This window comes from Malaya genurostris, chromosome 3 (assembly GCF_030247185.1).
Source record: "Malaya genurostris strain Urasoe2022 chromosome 3, Malgen_1.1, whole genome shotgun sequence".
NCBI lineage: Eukaryota > Metazoa > Arthropoda > Insecta > Diptera > Culicidae > Malaya > Malaya genurostris.
The window spans coordinates 76,294,654-76,317,538 of record NC_080572.1 but is presented as its reverse complement, the minus strand read 5'-3'; the positions used below and the strand labels follow the sequence as shown (position 1 = coordinate 76,317,538).

General features: G+C 37.9%; 1 protein-coding gene across 2 annotated transcripts in view; it reads left to right on the top strand.

Moving 5' to 3' along the window:
- Positions 1–22,885, top strand: part of LOC131438235 (uncharacterized) — a 679,506-nt gene that overhangs the window by 493,571 nt on the left and 163,050 nt on the right. Inside the window, exon 4 of one of the 2 annotated variants that reach the window (XM_058608111.1) lies at positions 12,482–12,598. The exons of the other annotated variant lie outside the window; for it this stretch is intronic. Coding sequence (XP_058464094.1) covers positions 12,482–12,498 — 17 coding nt within the window. The 3' untranslated portion in view covers positions 12,499–12,598. Of the gene's footprint in view, positions 1–12,481; positions 12,599–22,885 lie in introns of those variants that run through there. 2 annotated transcript variants of the gene reach the window in all.

The window sequence follows — 22,885 nt, the reverse complement described above, 5'->3', positions numbered from 1 at the left end:
AACTGAAACCTCCTTCTTTTGCTCGAACGCCTTCAGTAAACGTTTATCCAACTGAGGGTTAGCAGGATTTTTGCTATCTTTCTCAGTGACAGTCCGCGTTCTGTGCACCATTTGTACACAATTTTTCGACGTTGTTCTGCTGAAAGTCCATGCATTTCGAAACAAACTAATGAAAACGAATAAACAACTGCACAAGTGGTTAGTGAAGAGTGTAAACAACTGGACGCAGCCATACAAATTGACAGATTCTGAACCATTGCGAAATGGCAGCGGTTTTTGGTTGCGTCCATACTTGCTGGGACAGTCATTAAGTAACTAAGTAGCCTACAAATTGAATCAGTTTTGAGCCAAATCTATAAGAATTTTATCCTTTTTTGAGTCGTCGCTCCAAATGACGGTCTACGATTTTAAGACCCCTTTTACCCTATTAAAGGATGATGAAATTCAATAGCAACCTGTGGGAATATGAGATTTTTTATTTAAAGAGCGACATTATTTGACACATACTCACACACAGATATTACTCAGCTCGGTGAACTGTGTCGAATGATGTAGAACACTTAGAACTTTTCCAAGTGATTGTATAAACTTTCTATATGAGAAAGGCGATAAGTGTACTTTTATAGAAAAGCATCGTTATCATGATTTTATAAAAATGTTCACCTCGTTTCGCCATCGCTTGTGACGAAATACTCATGAAATTGGAAATTTTCGCGAATTGCACTGTAATACCGGAACCGGAAGTCAAATTTGAATCAACTTTTCGGGGACTTTCAAAAGAATTTCATGACCTCTTATTTGCTTCTTAGTTTGTGAAAATCGTTTAAGAAATTTCCGAGAAAATTGTTTAAGAAATTTCCGAGAAATTGTGAAAATCGTTTAGGAATTTCCGAGAAAGTTTGTGAAAATCGGTTCAGTCATCTCTGAGAATATCAATCCATTATTTGTCACATACACACATACATACACACCTACACACAGACATTTTGTGATCTTGATAAACTGAGTCGAATGGTATATGAAACTCGGTTGTGAAGTCGGTTTTCACAGCGATTGCATAGCCCTTCTATATGAGAAACCCAAACCCAGAGCTGCTAAATGTCACTATCAACTAGCAACTTTGCACGAAGAAGATTGAAAGCTTATGTCATAGACTGCTGCCAACCAGGCTGTACCAATCGTCATATATTGAGTGTCTGCGAACCGATCTGTTATAACTTAAATTCTTTTGATATTACACTCACTGACTGCCGATGCGATTGATATTATCATCATTTCTTCTGACACTGGTTGTTTACGATGTGACTAAATATTAATCAAACAGCATAAACATTGAAATAAATTCATTTACGCCAATAAACTCCGAAGTCCGATGACTTTTTGGGAAGAACAACGATCTTTATCAATTTATGTTTATGTTAGTACTCTCATGGAATTTTTTTATTTCAACAGAGAATAGGAGAATGAGAGAGAGAAAGAAAAAAGTCACCTGTCTTTGACTGAGCATACTTCTACTTGGTCATAGAACTATCGAGTATTTCATTTAACAGACACCGTACCGATTACAGTTGACGATGACTTTAGTCAGTCTGTCAAGGTCATTTGACATGACTGACAATTTGCAGCTCTGCCCACACCCACGACGTTATCGGTAGTTGGTGGTTTTTACAACCATTGAACTTCTATGCAATTTTTCTGGAATAAATGTTAATCTTTTCATGGTGAGAATCCTAATGATGTATTTGAAAATTTGAGAATATCTCCAACCAATATTTAAAATAACAATTCTCTTGTATCTAAATGTGACATAAGTACTACACTACATTTTATCTATTAATCTCGTAATTTTTACTGGATTATGCATTAAACAGTTTCTATTAAAACCTGCGTGGTGGGAGGCGTAGTGTTTCTTCTCTAGATCCTGTTCCTCTCATGTATTTTGTTTTTGACGCATTTATGGCTAGTTCCGAACATCAAGCCCTAACAAGTTTATAACAAAAAGCTGTATTCGTAACTAGTGCTGATATAAGTATGGTCTCGTTATTAGTTAAAATATCAAAATTTCCTCACAAGTATAAAAAAGAGGAATAGTTTATATACGATATGTTGGTCGGGGTCCGCTACGCCTAGCTTCAGCTTTCAGTTCGATGTATGTTTCCATCATCTTCTCAAGATTACGTGTCACAATATCAATATCGTCAGCGAAACCAAAAAGTTGTACGAACTTTCGAAAGATCGTGCCACTCGTGTCGATCCTCGCTCTTCGAATCACACCATTCAAAATAATATTGAACAAGATACAAGAGAGTGCATCACCTTGCCGTAGCCCTCTCCTAGATTGGAAAGAACTCGAGAGCGTCCCAGATACTCGGATGTAGCACATCACTCTACCCATCGTTGCTTTGACCAATCGCGTCAGTTTATCAGGAAAACCGTATTCGTGCATGATCTGCCATAGTTGTTCTCGATCGATTGTGTCGTATGCCGCTTTGAAGTCAATGAATAGGTAAAGCGATGGTACGTTGTATTGGGAGCAGGTCATTTCGCCGAATGCCATTTCGCCGAATGCTATTTCGCCGAATAGGTCAATTCACCGAAAATCGTTTCGCCGAAAGGGTCATTTCGCCGAATGCCTGTGAATGGCTCGGCGACACAAAGCCGCCGAGGCGACGCCAGCTGAGTCGGCCAGCACATGAACCAAAACAATGTGGCGTAGCCGCATTAGATATTTTTTCATTTTCATTTATTAAACGGAAAATACCACATACATTTGCCTGATAGATACACCTATGCAATTGCTCTGATGCTTAGTAGCCTGGCCCGTACCCACGATTTCATTTTGAGAAAGACCGAAAGATTAAAAAATAATCACCAAATTTCTGTCTGAGCTGTTAGTAGAATATTCTCACTAATAGTACTGTTGTTGTACCGTTTAATTCTACTATGTCACGTCATTACACTCTCACAAAGTCACTATTTTCACAGTCACTATTTTCACAAAAGTGTATCAAACGATTAGTTGCTTAAAAAATTGGGAATTAAGTTGGGGAGCAAATTTTGTAGCAACCTGGTTAGAAATAAGTTACTACCGGTTCCGAAGTTATAGGGTAAAGTGTGTTCAATATTGTACACCGTCACTTAAACTGGTCTCAAAACTACACAAATTGATAGCCATTATCAGTAGGCAACTAAACATACCGATTCCGGGTATCCTGGTTCCCGGTCCCCGGTTCCGGAAGCACAGGAAATAGTGGTCATATATTCCAGAATTTTGAATAGAACACCACAATATTATATTTGAGAAAATGATGCCTACACCACTAGGTGGAATAAAACAGATTTTTTTTATTCATCCTGAACATGATACTAAAATCGTAAATCAAAAACGGCAAAAAAAAAAAGACAAATGGACCGATAACCGGTAGCCACCAACAAGGAATAAAATATTCCCAAATTGAGTATTCTACTCACAAAAATTCAACTAACATATGAAAAAATACTGTGGATATACAACCCACAAAACGAAACCGGTAGCATTAGAAGATTTACCAATCTTGTCGTAATAAACGTGCTTAATCCACTTAGCAGTGAGATGATACCTTTTTTTATCAATCCACATGTGTTTTTTGCATGAATATTCTTCAGTGTTTCAGTTTTCATGACATTATTCTAATGTCCGTCGTTTTAAATGGCAATTTGTGATTTTAATCACTCATTACTCTGTAATGTCGAAACTGCAAATCGGATCGAATTTGAATCTTGAAGTGTAACAATCGATTAAACATTCCATGATATGTCGAAGTAGTTCATTCAGTAATAGCCGTTCAACCGAGAAGGATGTGTATAGAAGCGTACAGTTTAATAACGCTGGTTGGTTTACACGCGTTAAATACGACAACGGTTGAACTACAGGTAGAGACCTGTTGGCAGCAGCCGTTAAAACGTATAGTCGTGCTGCATAAGAGAGCCCTAGTGCTGGGCCAAGCTGGTGAAGGAAACAACAAAGGGCGTTTCCCAAACTCTACCCAGGCCGCAATATACAGCCACAAGTGCTAAGCAGGAGAGTGCAAAGGCACATCGAAGAGGAAGAGTGCAAAGGCACATAGAAGCAGGAGAGTGCAAAGGCACACCGGTGCGAAGGCACTTCGGTGCAGAAGCATATCGGTGCGGAGCACAAGGAAGAAGGAGACAAGACAACTCGGTCTTTCCACTGCCATACAACACGCAGGTATACACCGGTGACCTGCGCTGGTTACAGCTGGCGAAGACAAAAGTAAATCGGAAATCGAGTGGTGCTGGATGTCAGGTAGCAGTAGCATCACATCCAACAATCAGCATCCAACAAGAACATCTAGAGCAACGAGGATCTACACGGCAGTGCAACGGAGATAGACAACAATTTCAAGGTAGAAGTTTTTTCTTTTCCTTTTGATTGAGTACTGTGTAGTGTTGGTTTCATTTTTTATTTTAAAGTTTGATTAAAAATTTTAATGTGATGGATGAATCCATGGACGTAAATCCTAGCATGAATCCGATACCCCCACGAACGAAAAAATATCAGGAGAGCTCTTCTGGGCCTTGGATAGTCTTTTTTAGACGTATATCAAAGCCATTAAACATTTACCAAATTTCTAAAGGTTTGACATCACGATTCTCTTCAATCAAAGAGATCATAAAAGTAAATAACGATAAAATTCTTGTTGTGGTAAATAATTTGAAACACGCGAATGATATTGTCTCTTCGGAACATTTCATTAAAGAGTATAAAGTTTACATACCCTCCAAAGATGTCGAAATTGACGGTGTTGTTACCGAAGCGAGTCTTTCGGTAGATGATTTACTCAAGCATGGTGTTGGTCGTTTCAAGAACTCTATGCTTGAGGGTGTGAAAATACTGGAGTGCAAACAACTGTACTCAGTAGTTTATGAAGAGGGAAAAAAAGTTTATCGCCCATCAGACTCGTTTCGAGTGACATTTGCCGGATCTGCGTTGCCGTCCCATGTCTATGTCGATAAAATTCGCCTCCCTGTTCGGCTTTTTGTTCCAAATGTAATGAATTGTACGAACTGCAAAAAATTCGGACACACAGCTACTTACTGTAGCAATAAACCAAAATGTATTAAGTGTGAAGGACCTCATAAAGATAATGATTGCAACAAGGAAATTGAAAAATGTATTTATTGTGGGGAAAGTCCTCATGAGGATATTTCAGTATGCACTGCATTTAAAGTGCACAAAGACAAAATTAAGCTTTCTTTAAAAGCATGGTCTAAGCGCACATATGCAGAAATGCTTAAAACGGTCATTGATGTCCCCCCTTTGGAAACCGAAAACGGGTTTTCAAATCTAGAGGAAACAGAGGACTCTGACTCTGACGAAAATAGTGAAGGTAATTCGTTTATCACTACCCAAGGGTCAGTTAAGAGAAAGAAGTCTTCTTCCAAATTACCAAAAAAGACACCTAAAGTTTCATCTTCAAAAAAAGATCCCCGTGTTAAACAAAAAAAGTCAAAACCAAAGACTGTGCCTCCTGGTTTGTCAAATTCACAAACCAATCCAGGATCTAGCACAGAAAAAGGTGGGCTCCATTTCACAGCCACCAACAGGATTACTGAAGTTTTCGGAAATTGTTGAATGGATTTTCTCAGCATTCAATATATCTGAACCCTTAAAGACCCTCATAATGGCATTCCTTCCAATAGCTAGAAATTTTTTGAAGCAGTTATCAGCTCAATGGCCAATTGTCTCAGGTTTTGTATCTTTTGATGGATAATTTATCACCCGCCGCAAATGATACAATCACTGTCCTGCAGTGGAATTGTCGAAGTATCATGCCAAAACTTGATTCATTTAAAATTTTATTGCATAGCCAAAATGTGATGTATTTGCTTTATGCGAAACATGGCTTACTTCAAACATAGCTTTAAATTTTAATGATTTTAACATTATACGTCTCGATAGAGACTCTCCGTATGGTGGAGTGCTTTTAGGAATTAAGAAATGTTATTCCTTTTATAGATTAAACATTCCTTCGACTTCTAGTATAGAAGTTGTTGCTTGTCAAATAAACATTAAAGGAAAGGACATTTGCATTGCTTCGGTATATATTCCTCCAAGAGCTCAAGTTGGACAACGACAGCTTAATGAAATTGTCGAAGCCCTTCCTGCTCCACGTTTGATTTTAGGAGATTTCAATTCGCACGGAATGATGTGGGGTTCCGTTTACAATGATAGCAGATCATCTCTAATATATAATATTTGCGACAATTTTAGCATGACGGTACTAAATATGGGTAGCATGACACGGATCCCAAGACCTCCGGCACGTCCAAGTGCATTAGATTTATCTCTTTGTTCGACTTCAATTCGACTAGATTGCACCTGGAAAGTATTTCCTGATTTACATGATAGCGATCATTTACCAATCATCATCTCAATTAGCAGTAACAAAGGCATTGCTAATTCAGTTAATATTCCATATGATTTGACAAAAAATATTGACTGGATTAAATACCAAAATAATATTTCAAGTGTCTTAACTTCAATGGAAGAGCTCCCCCCACTTGAAGAATATGACTTCCTCGTTTGTTCGATTCTGGAGGCCGCAGAACAAGCCCAAACCAAACGATTTCTTGGTCCATCGTCTAACAGAAGGCCTCCAAACCCTTGGTGGGACAAAGAGTGTTCAGATGCTAAGCACGCGAAACAAAATGCTTTCAAGACGTTTTTAAAACGAGGAGGAGGAACTCCTCAGAATTTTGAAAATTTCTTGACTTTAGAAACCAAGTACAAGAGCATACTTCGGGCCAAGAAATGTAGCTATTGGAGACATTTTGTCGAAGGTTTGTCAAGAGAAACCTCAATGAGCACTCTTTGGAATACGGCCAGACGAATGAGGAATCGTAACGTGGGCAATGAGAGTGATGAATACTCGAACCGATGAATATTTGACTTTGCTAGGAAAGTTTGCCCAGATTCTGTTCCTACGCAAAGCATTATACGGGAATCTCCTCCAAATAATGGTTTTATTAATAACCCATTTTCAATGATAGAATTTTCTATAGCACTCTTGTCTTGTAACAATAACGCCCCTGGGTTGGACAGAATCAAATTCAACTTGGTGAAGAATCTGCCCGACCTCGCAAAAAGACGTTTGTTGGAATTGTTCAACAAGTTTCTTGAGCAAAATATTGTTCCGCCTGACTGGAGACAAGTGAAAGTTATCGCCATTCAAAAGCCGGGGAAACCAGCTTCCAATCACAACTCATATAGACCCATTGCGATGTTGTCCTGCATCAGAAAATTGTTCGAAAAAATTATTCTACGACGTCTCGACACTTGGGTCGAGACGAACGGTTTGTTGTCAGATACTCAGTTTGGCTTCCGTAGAAATAAAGGGACGAATGATTGCCTTGCATTACTTTCGTCTGACATCCAAATTGCCTTCGCTCAAAAGCAACAAATGGCATCTGTATTTTTAGACATTAAAGGAGCATTTGATTCAGTTTCCATTGATGTTCTTTCAGACAAGCTCCACCAACATGGACTTCCAGCGGTTATAAATAATTATTTGCACAACCTTTTGTCAGAGAAGTGCATGTATTTTTCACATGGCGATTTGGCAACATTCAGAATTAGCTACATGGGTCTCCCGCAAGGCTCATGCCTCAGTCCGCTCCTCTATAATTTTTACGTGAATGACATTGACAGCTGTCTAGTAACCCCATGTACACTAAGGCAATTGGCAGATGATGGCGTGGTTTCAGTTACTGGGCCCAAAGCTATTGATCTGCATAAACCATTGCAAGATACCTTAGATAACTTGTCCGTTTGGGCTGTTCATCTTGGTATCGAATTCTCTGCGGAGAAAACAGAGTTAGTCGTCTTCTCAAGAAAGCATGATCCCGCGCAGCTTCAGCTCCATATGATGGGAAGAATGATCCAACAGGTTTTAACTTTTAAATACCTCGGGGTGTGGTTCGATTCCAAATGCACGTGGGGAGGACACATTAGGTATCTGATAACGAAATGCCAACAAAGAGTAAATTTTCTTCGAACAATAACAGGATCTTGGTGGGGTTCTCATCCGCAAGATCTAATAAAATTGTATCAAACAACGATACTTTCAGTGATGGAATATGGATGCGTTTGTTTTCGTTCCGCTGCAAACTCTCATTTTATCAAACTTGAGCGAATTCAGTACCGTTGTTTGCGAATTGCCTTAGGCTGCATGCACTCGACACATACAATGAGTCTTGAAGTTCTGGCGGGAGTTCTTCCATTAAAAGATCGATTTTGGGAGCTTTCATCACGCCTGCTAATAAGATGTGAGGTGCTGAATCCCATGGTAATTAATAATTTCGAACGACTAGTCGAGCTTCGATCTCGAACAAAATTTATGACAGTATATTTTAACCATATGTCACAGGAAATCAACCCTTCAAGATATATTCCTATCCGTGTCAGCATCCTAAGTGCCCCTGACTCAACTTTATTTTTCGATACATCCATGCAGCGTGAAGTGCGTGGAATCCCGGATCATCTACGCTCGACGGAAATCCCAAAAATATTTTTAAGTAAGTTCAGGCATATTGACTCTGAGAAAATGTTTTACACGGACGGATCGCGAATTGAAGAAGCGACAGGGTTTGGTATGTTCAACAATAATGTTTCGGCCTCATTTAGGCTTCAAGAACCTGCATCTGTTTATATAGCAGAGCTAGCAGCAGTTCATTATAGTTTGAGTGTAATCGTCACATTATCTCCAAACCATTATTTCATCTTCACAGATAGTCTGAGTGCAATTGAAGCCATTCGCTCAAACGCTGCTGGCAAAAATGAACCGTTTTTCCTGGGCAAAATAAAACAGTACCTGAACGACATATTGAACAATAATTATCTAATCACTATAGTCTGGCTCCCGGCTCATTGCTCCATTCCTGGAAATGAAAGAGCCGATATTTTAGCCAAACGTGGTGCTATTGAGGGTGAAATTTATGAGCGACCGATTGCTTTCAACGAATTCTATAGTTCGTCTCGCCAAAGAACACTTGCCAGCTGGATTTCATTCGTGTGATGTCCAGACTCATGTCCAATCACTACACGTTAGATGCACATCTCCTTCGAATTGGGCTCTCCGAGACTAATCATTGTGCTTGCGGAGAAGGTTATCGGGATATTGATCATGTCGTTTGGACATGCGTGGAGTATCGTGATGTCAGATCTCAACTAATAAATTCTTTGCGTACCCAAGGTAGACTATCCAATATCCCAGTTCGAGACATTCTTGCTTGTCGTGACCTTTCATACATGAAACTTATTTATCATTTCATAAAGAAAATTGGAGTTTCAATTTAATAAAGGCCCCTTTTAAGACTTAGCTCTGATCCCAGCTGCGTCCATGAGTTCAACCAATAGCTAAATTAGAATAAAAAAAATGTAAAATTATGATACAAACAAACTCGAAACAGTTTATGAAATTATCAACAAAATGTCTGAAAATAACAGCTTATTTTATAATTTATAGAAGTTAATCGTTTGGTTCAAATAATATTTCCGAGTAGATTTCATAATTAATGACGAGTTACCTAAGATGATATTTAAGCTATAAGAGAATATGTTTTAATAAATTCAAAACGTTGTGACTATGTTAGAATTAAATTAGGATAAGAATGTTATGTAAAAGTGATGCTACGGCGAAGAAAAACTTATGTAAACTGCCTTAAGAAATAAACGTATTTATGGAAAAAAAAATGTCGAAGTAATTTCCACTTTAGAGTTTACGGTAATTTAAGGTACTTCCAGAGCCGGTATTCAGGAACCAGCATAACCCAAACCGATTCCTATGGCCATATGACGAATAAATTGCAATATTTCTGAGTCCAACTTTAAAGCTTTTCGGGATTGTCATCTTCTATATCGCTTTGAATTTTAAAAAATCATCATCCTACAATTCCAGAATCGGAAGTCAGAATTGGATAAAATTCGATTTATTTTAATTTGAACTTTTGTTTCTGAAATTCGATTTGACTTTTTTTGAGAAAACGATTCGATACTGGAACCGGAATCCAAAATTCGGTGTAGCCGAAGTCAGACAAATTCACCTGAGTTGCTGTATAGTTTACATTTGTTTCAAAATGTTTGAAAATCAATGTAGACATCTTTGAGGAATCGTAGTGCGAATTAAATTTTTGGGTGCCTTCCGAAACGAAAACTGAATACAACCAAAAATGAAATTAGTTTATTTGGTGATCGACTATCCAAATCTGCAAACCCGATAAACCTGATTAATTTATGTGAAATAGACATTAAGTATTAGTATATTAGTATAAATCACCATGTATCTCCGAAACCGAAGTTGGATCTGACTGAAAAGCAAGATGTCTTATAGAATCTAAAGACTCTTCATTCGAATCTTAGATAATTCTTAGACTTCATTTGAATCTTAAAACGGTTCAGCCATTTACCAGAAAAATGAGCTACACAATTTTAATTTCGTTTCACATATCATCCTGTAGTTCCCGAACCAGAGGTCGGAACCAAACATAATTCCGGAACTTTGTTTGGGAGCATACGACTTTTCGTATGAATCTGAATTTGTAGAAAAGAAAATTTCCGTGAAAATTGAGTGAAATTATTTGTCACACACGCATTTGCTGATCTCGACGAACTGATTCGAATGGTATATGGGTGTTATGTTCTTCCAGCATTTATTGCTGTAAGTAGTTTAAATTAATTTAATTTTGAAATAGTTATCAACTCGAAAATCCTGCCATCATCTAGTTTATTTATGTCATATTCGAACAATTATGTTGCCAAAAACGAACCGTGCTAAAATCGGTCCGAGGCAAAATGTCATGAAAAAGGATGCTATACACAGTCTTTTTGGTATTTAGAAACAATTGTGTGTAACAGTATCCTGTTTCACGTTGCTCCCAAGCATTGCTTTGGCATACAGCGCTCAAAACTCCTACTGCTGGAATAGGGGAAAAAGTCGCTTAAACAAAAATTTCGATATCTCCGTTAAAAATGGTCGGATTTTAACAATCTATGGCTTATTGGATAGCTATTTCCGTGCGGAATCTAGGTCTGAAAATATATTCTGTTTTCAAGGTCAATTGTGACAGACACTGTCAAAAAAACTGAAAATTTTGACATAAAACTTCGAATAACTCAAAAAGTAAACATTCGATCTCAAAACCATTCAATAGCGTTCTGGGTGACGGGGAGAGCTTTCATTTGCGACTAATTTGATCAAAATCGGTTTAGCCATCTCTGAGATCTCGACCTCTTAGTTGACAACACACATACAGACACACACACACGGACATTTGCTCAGTTCGTCGAGCTGAATCGATTGATATATAACATTCGGCCTTCCGGGCCTCGGAAAAATTTTCGAAAGTTTGAGCGAATTCTATACCTATTTTTTATATTTATAAAAAAAAGGTAAAAATGAATTGACAATCCAAACAACAACGAAATGAACTCATTCGTTGGCGCTAGAGCGTTGCGTGGGTTTTTTCGAAAATGTTAAGGATTAATCTGTTGTACACTTAGCTAATTCACGCCATGAGCAGCTTATCAAACCAGATCATTGATGCTACCGATCTATGCGATCTTCCTGCGTAATCACCAGCATTACTGAGAACTCATTATCTCTCTGTCAATTTATTTTTCCGAACGCCAAATGATCCGTCGCAAGCAAATTAGCTCGGGAAGACAAGGATGATAAACCTCATTAGAATTGTCCAATCATTCTCATTCAATTACACGTTTCCGGGTCGATCTCGCCCCTCTGGCTTAACTTATTGTTTCCCCTTGGGGCAAATTGCCACCGCGACTTGCGAAACGAAGGAAGTCTACGGAGCAAGGCAAAAACTGCTTCTGCTTCGTCGGTGAATTTACGTTCAATTTACGTGCTCTGTGCTTGACTTGCACTTTAACGATTGGCCGCTGCGGAACTCTCTCGACTGACAATGTCCCGAATAACGAGCATCCCGCGAGCCGAGAAAGTTTCAATCCTCCCGCTTTCGGTAGAAACTTTTCACTTCGTGTTTGCACCCGCTTCAAATCTGGGAGGTCCGGCGGGATTTCACGAACAGAGGATATCGGGATCGACTGGTAGTGAAAAGCAAATATTTTAAAGAAGCGCACAGTTTCTTAGCCATGCTTCGATTGCAGATGCAATTCAGCGGAAAAAGTTTTCCAAGATTTTTTTTTGAGTTAAACTATTAGATGATTCATCGTGAAAAGCAAGATTCTACCAGCGTCTGGCTGCGTTTTTTTTTCTGTGTATGAGTACCTTACTGGAAATTTTTTTTTATATGTTAAATATTTGCCTTATCATCCTCATGATTTATTTCATTTAATCTTTGTGCTTGCTAGTTTTCATAACATGTGTAATAATAGATTTACCAACCGTTAGTCACTCTGTATTGATGTCAATTTAATCAACCATTCGTTTTCTCTTATTTTCAGGTAAGTCCCCTATTTGAAGGACCCTAAAACAGGAAATAGACTATTGTTCATTATACTCTCGTAGCTTCAATGTGCTTCTGTACAGGTAACTAACCCAATTACGCCCGGTGTGCCGTAATTTGTTCAAACTTGTATAGCAAAATTATGCTCCCCAGCAATAAATTACGGATGCCTCTCGGGCTATCACCATAAATTCCTCCTTCTAATAGCTGCTAATCACGTTGTCACCCGTAGAGGCTCCTGTTCGCCCAACTTAGAATAGGGGTGTGAACCCCGAACCGTACATAAAAACAAGAAGGCGAAGAACAAAAAAAAGTTTTCCCATTACAAGGATAATTTAATAATGTTGAGGACATCCCTCATTCGTTTCCATTCCTCGGTGGGATCGTCCATAAGGACAACCGGTAAATATTTGTACATGCAATCTTTCGGTTTTTGTGCCAGGCAGGTGTACTGGCGACCGTCCCGGTACTCATGAGGCGAATATGTACACAATTTTCCTCTTTCACAAACCAGTGAACAACTAAAGCAAAGCTCGGCCGTTTGTTGTTGGTGGCGGGTAGCTGAATAAGGGGGGGATAAGACAAAGCATACAAGAAAAAAAAAGAGTCTGCCAACGGAAAAGCTTTCTGTTTCTTCCTTGCTTGCGACGATGATGCCCAAAGGCTTTGTCGACATTTCCGTCTTTGCTTGCGTCGAACGACTGACATTCAGCAGCCCTCCTTGATCTCCGCGGGTTCCCGGAAAAATTCACTCGTTGATAAACAAAACCACGTTGCATCATTAAAAACAAATGAGCTATAAATGACGACACTTTACTTTTATTTTCGACTTTTTTGTATTATTTTTATACTCTGTGTACTTTTCTTTCGAGAATGTTGCGATGGTGCTCGGTTTTTTGTTTTGGGGGGTGACATCTGATAACGAGACGAAGCACTTCAGTTTCATTACTATGCTTTTAATTTACTCTGTCTTTGAAACGTAAAGCTCCAGTCTTTGGGTAACATATGTTAATTAATGGTTGCTAATAAATATGAATCTCTGGCGCACTGACGATTCGCAATTATGAAGAAAAAGAGGGTGTGAAATCTTTGGTTGGAAAGCTTGTACTATTTGTAATGAAACTTCTAATCGGCTAAGTTAGGAGCGAAATACACTTTTTCGGTTGCATAAACAGTCTACGTCAATTGAAATAGTTTTATCGACTTTTTGAAACTGTGTATCTTCGCCGGATACGGCTGGACTATTTTTGACAAACTTAGACCTAAATGAAAGGTATTATAGTCTCATAAATTGCTGTGAATTTATTTAAAACCCATTTTCCGGTTCCGAAATTAAAGAGTGGAGTGTAATTAAAATTTTAGTCCGTAGAATCCTTTTTCTTGCCGCTCAATATTCTCGAAATTGTCTGAACCGATTTCAATAAGCTCGTTTGGCTATCACTGCTGGTTCCAGAGATATAGCGGTATAAATGACGTAACCGACAAAACGCATTTTTGTTTTCTTTTCGCTCAAATTTCTCGGATTTAATTCTACCGATTTCAACTAACTTAAGATAGTTTCAAATCTACTATTGGTATATTGATCAAGCTCGCTGATCAAATTGCTATCACTTTGTGTTTCAGAGATATAACGATATAAGTGGCGTAAACAAAAAATGCGCACTTTTTTCTTACCGCTCACATTTCTCACAAATAGTTCAATCAAGTTTGAAGAGCATTTCTGTTTCCAGAGATATAACGGTATAAGTGACGTGAACGACAAAACGCATTTATTTTCTCAAAGTTGGCTGAAGCAATTTTAACAGACCCAGGCTCGTTTGAAAGCTACTGATCAGTTGTTGATCAAGGCTGAAGATCAAATAACTGTCGCTTCTGATTCCGAAGACTTTTCTGAATGAAATTTTTCACTAGTGATTTTTTAAACAAAAAAAATCATCGGTCAGAAAACTCACTGCAGAAAAGTTCAGTACTGACTTTTTTCTAACGCGAAACTGATTTCGCATGGCAAAAAATCAGTTGAGAAAAGTTCACCAGCGAACACTCTGCTCGATGATATTCAAAAAAAAAGTTCGCATATTGAATATATGTGATATGGTTCTCGAACAGAAGATTTTTGGGATATGAATTTTTATAGCCGTTGTATCTGAACCCTTTGCAGAATTCATGATGAATAAATTTGCCGATGAACAAAACTAAACCTTTCTGAAAATGTTCAGGGTACCTAGAGTGGTTGGTCGATAAGTGGATCGACAGTGGTGATGTATTTGAAATTTATTTTGCACTACATCATTAATAAAAGCAGCAAGTACTGTGATTTATAATAGTTGTAAAGACTGTCCCAGAAAGTATGGACGCGCTTTGATTTCGCTGTAAATAATTCTCAAGTGTAGTTATTCAAATTTTATTCGAAATACTGATAATATTAGACTACACCAACATAATATTATTCTCAACATTTGCTACTTAGCCATTGTAGACTAGCAGGCGCACCTTCTTGCGAACGTTCCTCATTGAATTCCGAAAAGATTTCTTGGCGACAAGTTTTGACTTTTTTCCAATCATTTTCGAACTGTTGAATGGATTCGGCTGCCGAGACATGTTTCCTAAGATGTGCCTTCGTTAATGCTCAAAATTGCTCAATTGGTCGAAGTTGTGGGCAATTTGGTGGATTCATGTCATTTGGGACGAAAGTGACATTTTTGGTAGAATACCATTCTACTGTTGATTTCGAGTAGTGGCAAGAAGTAAGAACTGTCCAGAAGACAACAGGATCCTTGTGGCTTCGAATCATGGGTAGAAGTCGTTTTTGTTAACATTCCTTGTTGTATATTTCGCTGTTCATTGAAGCAGTGGTGATGAAGGGTTTCGAAATCTTACCGCAGCTACAAATTGCTTGCCAGACCATAACTTTCTTACCAAATTTTTCGACTTCAATCGATGTCTCGGACTGGTTTAACACGTGCCCTTCTCGCACCGTATAATATTGTGGTCCCGGCAAGGATTTGTAATTGAGTTTCACGTAGGTTTCATCGTCCATGATTATGCAGTTCAAATTTCCAGCCAGAATCGTATTGTACAGCTTTCGAACCCTCGGCCGGATCGATGCTTCTTGTTTCGAGCTACGTTTTGGTTGTTTCTGCTTCTTATAGGTTCGAAGATTCAAACGTTCTTTAGCACGAAGAACATTTGACTTCGAAGTGCCCACTTTTTTGGCCACATCCCGAACTGAAACCTCCTTCGGTCGTCAAATGGTGAGATAACTAAGTCCTCACAAGTCCCTATCTCATGCCTCCCCGAGCGTCTATGATGACATTTGGTCAATAGAACGGCGTCGACTGGGTGCTATCGCCTTCTGCGTTAGTAGCAGAATGAGAGGGTGCGAAATGGCTTGTAGGTTGAAGCCCATCCTAAAATGCAGTGTTTATCATAGTATATTACAACATATAATTGTGTTGTTTATTACATCATGTATTATTATTATTATTTTTATTAGAAGAGCGTAACTTACACTGCGATATTACCTGTTATATTGTATCATAGCATATTATTTCATATATTATCGTCTTACACTATTTTATGTTATTATATACTATGTTGTATGGTATTATACTGCATTGCATTATATCATATTATATTGTATTATATTTTATTATATTATATAATATTATATTATATTATATTCTATTGTATTGTGTTATATTGTATTGCATTATGTTGTATTATATTATATTATATTATAGGGTTTATTATTAGTAGTACTACGTACCTCTGCGCAAAATATAAATTTGTTTTCCTTATAAGTTATCATTTTTAAAGTAACTTTCAACTAAATATCAAGGTCGTCACAAGCTGAGCTTCATGCCTACACGTGTGTCTGTGGTGACAGATGGTCGATGGAATGCGTTGATGGCAGAATGAGAGGATGAGAAATGACATATAAATTCAAGTAATATAATATCATAGCATATCGCAACATATCATTTTATTTATTCTATTATTTATTATATAATTCATTGTACTATATTATATTGTTTTTTATTGTTATTTTCATTATTATATTTATTGTTATTATTATTAATTTGTCATCAATAATAATAACATATATTATTTTTATAGATGTGGATATTATTATTATTATTAGAAGAGAAATATTCTACTTCCTGCAGTATTGCGAAGATAAGAGCATAACTGACACTACATTAACTGTTATTTTATATCATTGTATTATATTATATTAAATTAAAATATATTATATTATATTATGTTATATTATATTGTTTTGTAATCTATTATATCATTTTATGTTATATTAATTTCATTACACTATGTTTCATTGTATTCATCAATATAAAACATTTTGCACGGAGGCGTAAAGGGGAGGGAGCATCAGGGCATCGGACGAATTGATGACTGGACGAGGGATTGTGGATAGCCAGCCCAAGTCACTTGAAGGAAACTTGTTTCCTTCTGAAGGTTTGAAATGAGTCTGACGCGCCCTTCTCAAACAAACCATCAGGCGGGTTCAAGCATGTATAGCGATATGCTTCATCCATGCACTGGATATTATGGTTGGAAGAGCATCTTTTATTCCCGCGGAATACGAGTAAGTGACTCTACTTACGTATCCGCCCAACCCTTTTTGTTCGCTTTTCGGTAACAGCTATAGTAAGAAGGTGAGTGGATGAGTCATATCGGGGCTACTGTAAGTCTACCCGCATCCACTGGCAAGTCCTTGAACTGATGGTGGCTTCACTTCACATCACATCACATCACATCCCGAACTGAAACCTCCTTCAGTATACGTTTATCCAACTGAAGGTTAGCAGGACCTGTTTTTCGACCCGTTTTCGGTTTATCCTCAAAGGTGTCATCCTCCTCGAACTTCCTGATTGCATTTCGCACGGCTTTTTCACTTACTCCTTCCATTTTTGATATCTTTCTCAGTGACTATCCGCGTTCTGTGCCTCATTTGTACACAATTTTTCGACGTTGTTCTGCTGAAAGTCTACGCATTTCGAAACAAACTAATGAAAACAAATAAACAACTGCACAAGTGGAAGAGTGTAAACAACAGGACGCAGCCATAAAAATTGACAGATTCTGAGCCATTGCGAAATGGCAGCGGTTTTTGGTTGCGTCCATACTTTCTGGGACAGTCTTTAATTATTATAAAATATTCATAAAAAAAACAATCACCAATCATGTTATACAGCTGATTAAAAAATACTAGCCATGTCATGCCATTTGGCTTGAATAACGTACGCAGAAGTAACAGGAGCGCAGACTACCGCTCTGCCAATTCAAACGCGCCATTCAAACACTGCGCCTACTGTGTTTCCGAGATTTGCTGACGATGCTGCGCTTCTGTTATTTCTATGAATAAATTCATGCTAAGCAGCGTTTTATTAGGTTTAATCTAAATAGTGCAGTGTAATCAGCCAGCTGGAGGTAAAACAGCCTTTCGTTGATATAATCATTATTTGTAATGTGCAAAAATATGTTTGTTCATATTAACCACCCTACGTGAATCGCAAATATTGCAGTCATTATGTTACATCTCAGTTGTGGTTCGGTTGCGAATTCAGTAGAATTTTTTTTATTTATGAAAATATAATCATTAAATCTTGCACGAATCACTTCGGTGTCGAACTGAAGCGTAGTGGAAATTCAGCATCGAAGTATCATCGGAGACTCTTCTCACTTTCGATTATCTCTTTAACGATATTTCTTTGGGTGAAGTTTCGCTACCACAAAAAAATCACTTGTGAAATTCGAGATTCAGAGTTTTGTAGATGATTGTTTCATGAATGAAAATATCGGAAGTGATTTTTTTCAGTCGCTGAGTTTTTTTTAGAAAATCTCTTGAACTGATTTTTCCACCAGTGATAGTGAAATAAGACTTAAACTCGTTTGAAAGTTGCTATTAGATTATTCGATAAGCTCTCAATACCGTTGGTAGACGATAGAATGTAATGAATGTTTAAATGAGGCTGTTGAAATTTCAAGATATAGGTTAGTTTCATTTGACTATTTGTGTATTTTTAACTTTACCTAATAACAGTTGTTCTTGCTGAATTAATCCTAATGTTATAAAGTAAAATCATCTGGGGTTGTTGGACGTGATGATTTTCTTTCGACACTTGGAAAACATTGCTCGAACAGCTTCTGCTCTAGAAAGTTTCCTGGTCCGTGTTTCAGGTTTGGAAACAAGTCAGAATTTACAGATTTATTTATTTCGTGCGTAAGGATGTACGGAGTCTTGAATTTTGGAAAAATTTCATTCGATTTTAATTGGATGAAAACTTTCATACATCCACGAACACGAACCTGCGTTTTTTTTTATCTATTCTGTGCATACGTGCATTCACTACTATTCGTTACCCTGAGCTGTGTTATCTTAGCCTGCTTCAAACCAATTAAAAATTACATAAATCGTTTCATTAATACTCAACAAGACAGCAGACTAAAAGAGGTCGAAAAAAAAGGCAGAAATGAAAGTTTGAGAAAAATTACCAAAGGGAAGGAAACCTTTTTTTCTTGTTAAACATACCCTTACTGTGAAATACAGCTCTGAAAACTTCCTCATCAAAATAGTAGGCCTAATTCGAAAGAATCCAAGCTACAAAAAAGTCACTATCAAAATCACCCAAATCGGTATTCATCTGGAGCGTCCTAAATAACTCAGCTTCAACATTACCTTTCGACACATCCACAGAGTGTGGAATGCGTGAAATGATTTCTGAAATCCCGTATCGACAACGCTTGGTCGAAATATAAAAACTACTTCTAAGTAAGCTTCTCTAAGAAAGTTGACACTGACGGGTCACGAACTGAGGATCTGCATTTAAAATAGATTTAACGAAGCTAACAACAGTGAACTAAAGCTTAATTTCTTGCTCATCGTTTCAATCGTTACAATGAGAGCGGACAATTTAGCCAAGTGTGGTGTACTCGACGATTAAATTTAAAAAATTGCCCATTTCTTTCAACGATATTTTCAGTGTGTCTTGCAAACAGCCACTCCAAAGACACACCAAAGGTAAGCTCGGTGGCAGAAGGATGTTCTGGGTTAGAATACGATTTCTCCAAATATATCGACAAATGCATGCTTCAGAAAACTGGACAAAAGTAACGTGTGCTGTTCAAAGTTATGCACGATATTATCTTTATGGTTTTGGTGACAGTTATTGTCATGTTGATCGCGTCGTTTGACCAAATTATAAAACGTGATTTTTTAAGAGGTATAGGATGATTTAAAAAAAAAACACCAAAAGTTTGAAAAAATTGATGAAATCTTTATTGGAACTGATATAATTAAATGTTTGAAAATGATTTCATGCAAAAGTTGACCGCGGTTCCGCTTTAGATGGTTTATGCGCAAGGTCTAATTTTGGCACACTTTCTCCGACAATATTTATCGAATAATGCCACCGGCCCATAATCCACACCAAACAGTGACTTTTTTGGGATACATTGATAACTTTTGCAATGCTTTTGGCTCGTCTTCACTCCAAAATGCGGCAATTTTGCTTGTTGACGTATCCATTTAACACGAAATAAGCTTCGTCGCAGAATACAATTTTGGAATAAAAAAGTGGATCTTCCTTCAACTTCGCCATTTGATTAAATTATGGACCAATCGACGATTCAAGATTAAATTATAGACCAAACTGAACAAGTTTGACAATGACTCAAGACACGATTCACTCGTGATCTATCAAAAACAGTGTTGCCAAAAAGATACCAGCAAAAATATCACCTTTTTCTATATGACAGTACGTCGAGTATCGCTTTGTTTGGTCTCCACTGATGCTTTCTTTGCTTACCCAAAGGAGGCAATCTAATGTTCGATATTACATGGAGCTTCTCTATCTTATTTTTTAAAGACAATAAAGAAAATTTTAGTTTTAAATTAACCGCTGATCTTTTCAGTTTGAAGCCTATCATACATTTACGAAGGATAAGCCGATTTCCAGCAATTTTAGGTCCATTTTAAAAGCTCTTGTGAAATGAACGAACCAGCAATAATTTTCAAAAACATCAATACTCATGTAGAAAGGTTATATAATCACTGTTAAAACTAGCTTTTAAACCGGAAGGCCGAATGGCATGTACCTGTGTATGTGTGCTTGATAAATTTCAACGAACTTAGATTCAAGTGATATGTTTTGTGATCCCATGCGAAGTTCTTGAATTTTATCTGTATCAGACTGCTGGTTCCGGAATTACAGGGCTATTAAATATCGATATCCGTATCGCAAGCATGTACAAACATATAATTGCATACATTTGGGCTATTGATGTAATTTCGTCGGCTACAAAACAAACACAAATCACGACTATTAGAGTCTATATTCTGGGTTCGCGTGTTCGGTGTTGGTTCCTTATAAAGATCAATCTAAGCAGACTCTCGTGCATTTGCGGATTCAAAAGTGTGACGATTAATTGAAAATATCGATCATTAAAAAATTTTGGTTGCCTTGTTCCACATCAACGGCTCGAACAACCCCAGGGGCTGATCCTTGTAGTTTTTTTGTTAAAACTGACATAAGAGATTGACATTCCGGATTCAGACGCTGTAATTGCGGTAATCAGTTGGAATGTGGAAAGAACACGATCCTGATCTTGATCAATATCTTCTGTTTATATGTTTTCTGTCTTTTGAGTTCAATAATCTGTTAAAGCTTTTTAGAACAGTTTCACTTTGCGGCGACAACACCTTTGTACAGTACTTGTATTTAAATTCAATTTTACTTTGAATAAAGCAATACTGTTGATATGGTGGTAGACACTTGTTAACACATTGATGTTGTATATTCCGGTTTCGCACACAGCTCAGGCGGGAAAATCAAACAGCCAGAAGCAACTGCCACCGCCTCGCAATCTTAATCATCATCCATTTCCATTTATGTTGACTTTTTATGGTCCATCCCCAAAGCGCGAATTGAATACTAAAGCGAACAGTTTCGAAATGGAAATGTGTAATCGTAGCCGCCGCACAGAGAGCCAAAAGCAAACAAGTAAAAACAATACAACCTGATCTGGAAAGCACATCCCAAAGATTCAATGTCTCTCCTCGGTGTCGTTTTTATAACCTGTAAATTTTCTGGTGAATTGAAATAAATTTGTACTCCCATTAGAATACTATTTACATGCGATTTAAATTTGCCCGGTTTCGACCGTTCTTCCATTCCTGGCCCGTCGGTACGACTCGGCACCGGTCAGCCCCGAAAGGTAGAACTGGTGGGCCGGAAGCCATCGTCTGGTACCTTTTTTTGAGCAAACTACACACAAAAGAAAGATAATGTGACGATGCCCACACCGCCCAGCAGTACACATGAGAACCAACCGCACCGGCTCGAATGGCTCGAAGCTGAATGTAGGAAATGCCGCTAGTTTGCTCTACGATTCTGGTTTTCCCAACGAGAAGCATCCCAGTGGGATGAAAAATTGTACGTCTGCCAACCCTTTTCTCTGGGCAGACAACAGACAGTAACTTTCGCTGGTACGTGCGGTATGTTGGGTGGTACCTGCTGCTGACGCGGTGTTTTGACTTTCCTTTCAAAGGCGTTAAATTTATAGCCGGCCCACACTCCCGGACCCGAAACCTCGTTTCGGGTTACACCGGTGGGCTGAACCTTGATTCTTTAATCATGTAGTCTACTGGGAAACGAGTGGTTTGCGGGATCCGTACGGTCGGGGAAAAAATGTTTAAATGTGTTCAATTAAAGCTTAAGTGACGGGTTTTTATGGCGACCTTGAAACCTGCTGGATGCAGACTGCGGTCCATTTATAGAATGGTGAAAATGGAGATGGACTTAATTTCAATGAATGTCTTCATTTTTTAAGCAATATACTGTTCAAAATAAATAGCTCTTTAATATATTACTGTAGATTCGATATCATTTTTACATAAAATACCACAGCATTCAAATCACTAAGCGCCTCCTCCATTGCTTAATTACTTTTGTCAACGTAGAGCAAACACATGGTAGCCGATCCACGTTTCCAGTATATGACAACAAACGACGGAAAAGACAATCTTCTCACGGAACAAGAATTTTCATAGGCACAATTTATCGTTTACAGAACCGACATCGCCGCCATGCCGGTCTTAAACTCGGATAAGCTTAACTTTACTCCACTATCGCCACGCAAATAAATAACCAGGCAGCGTAAATGAAGTTCCACGAGCTAAAACGATTTAAGATTGTAACCGTCTGCTATTTATTCCCAAGCATGACGTACAGTTATTCTATTGCATCGAGGGAGTAGTGATAAATTCCATTCAGCTGGAACAGCTAACGAGCTTATTTATAGTAAATATTATGTAGCACGCAAATAAATCAATACAGGAATACAATGCACCCTCCATCGCATCATCATTTACCGAATCGATGCA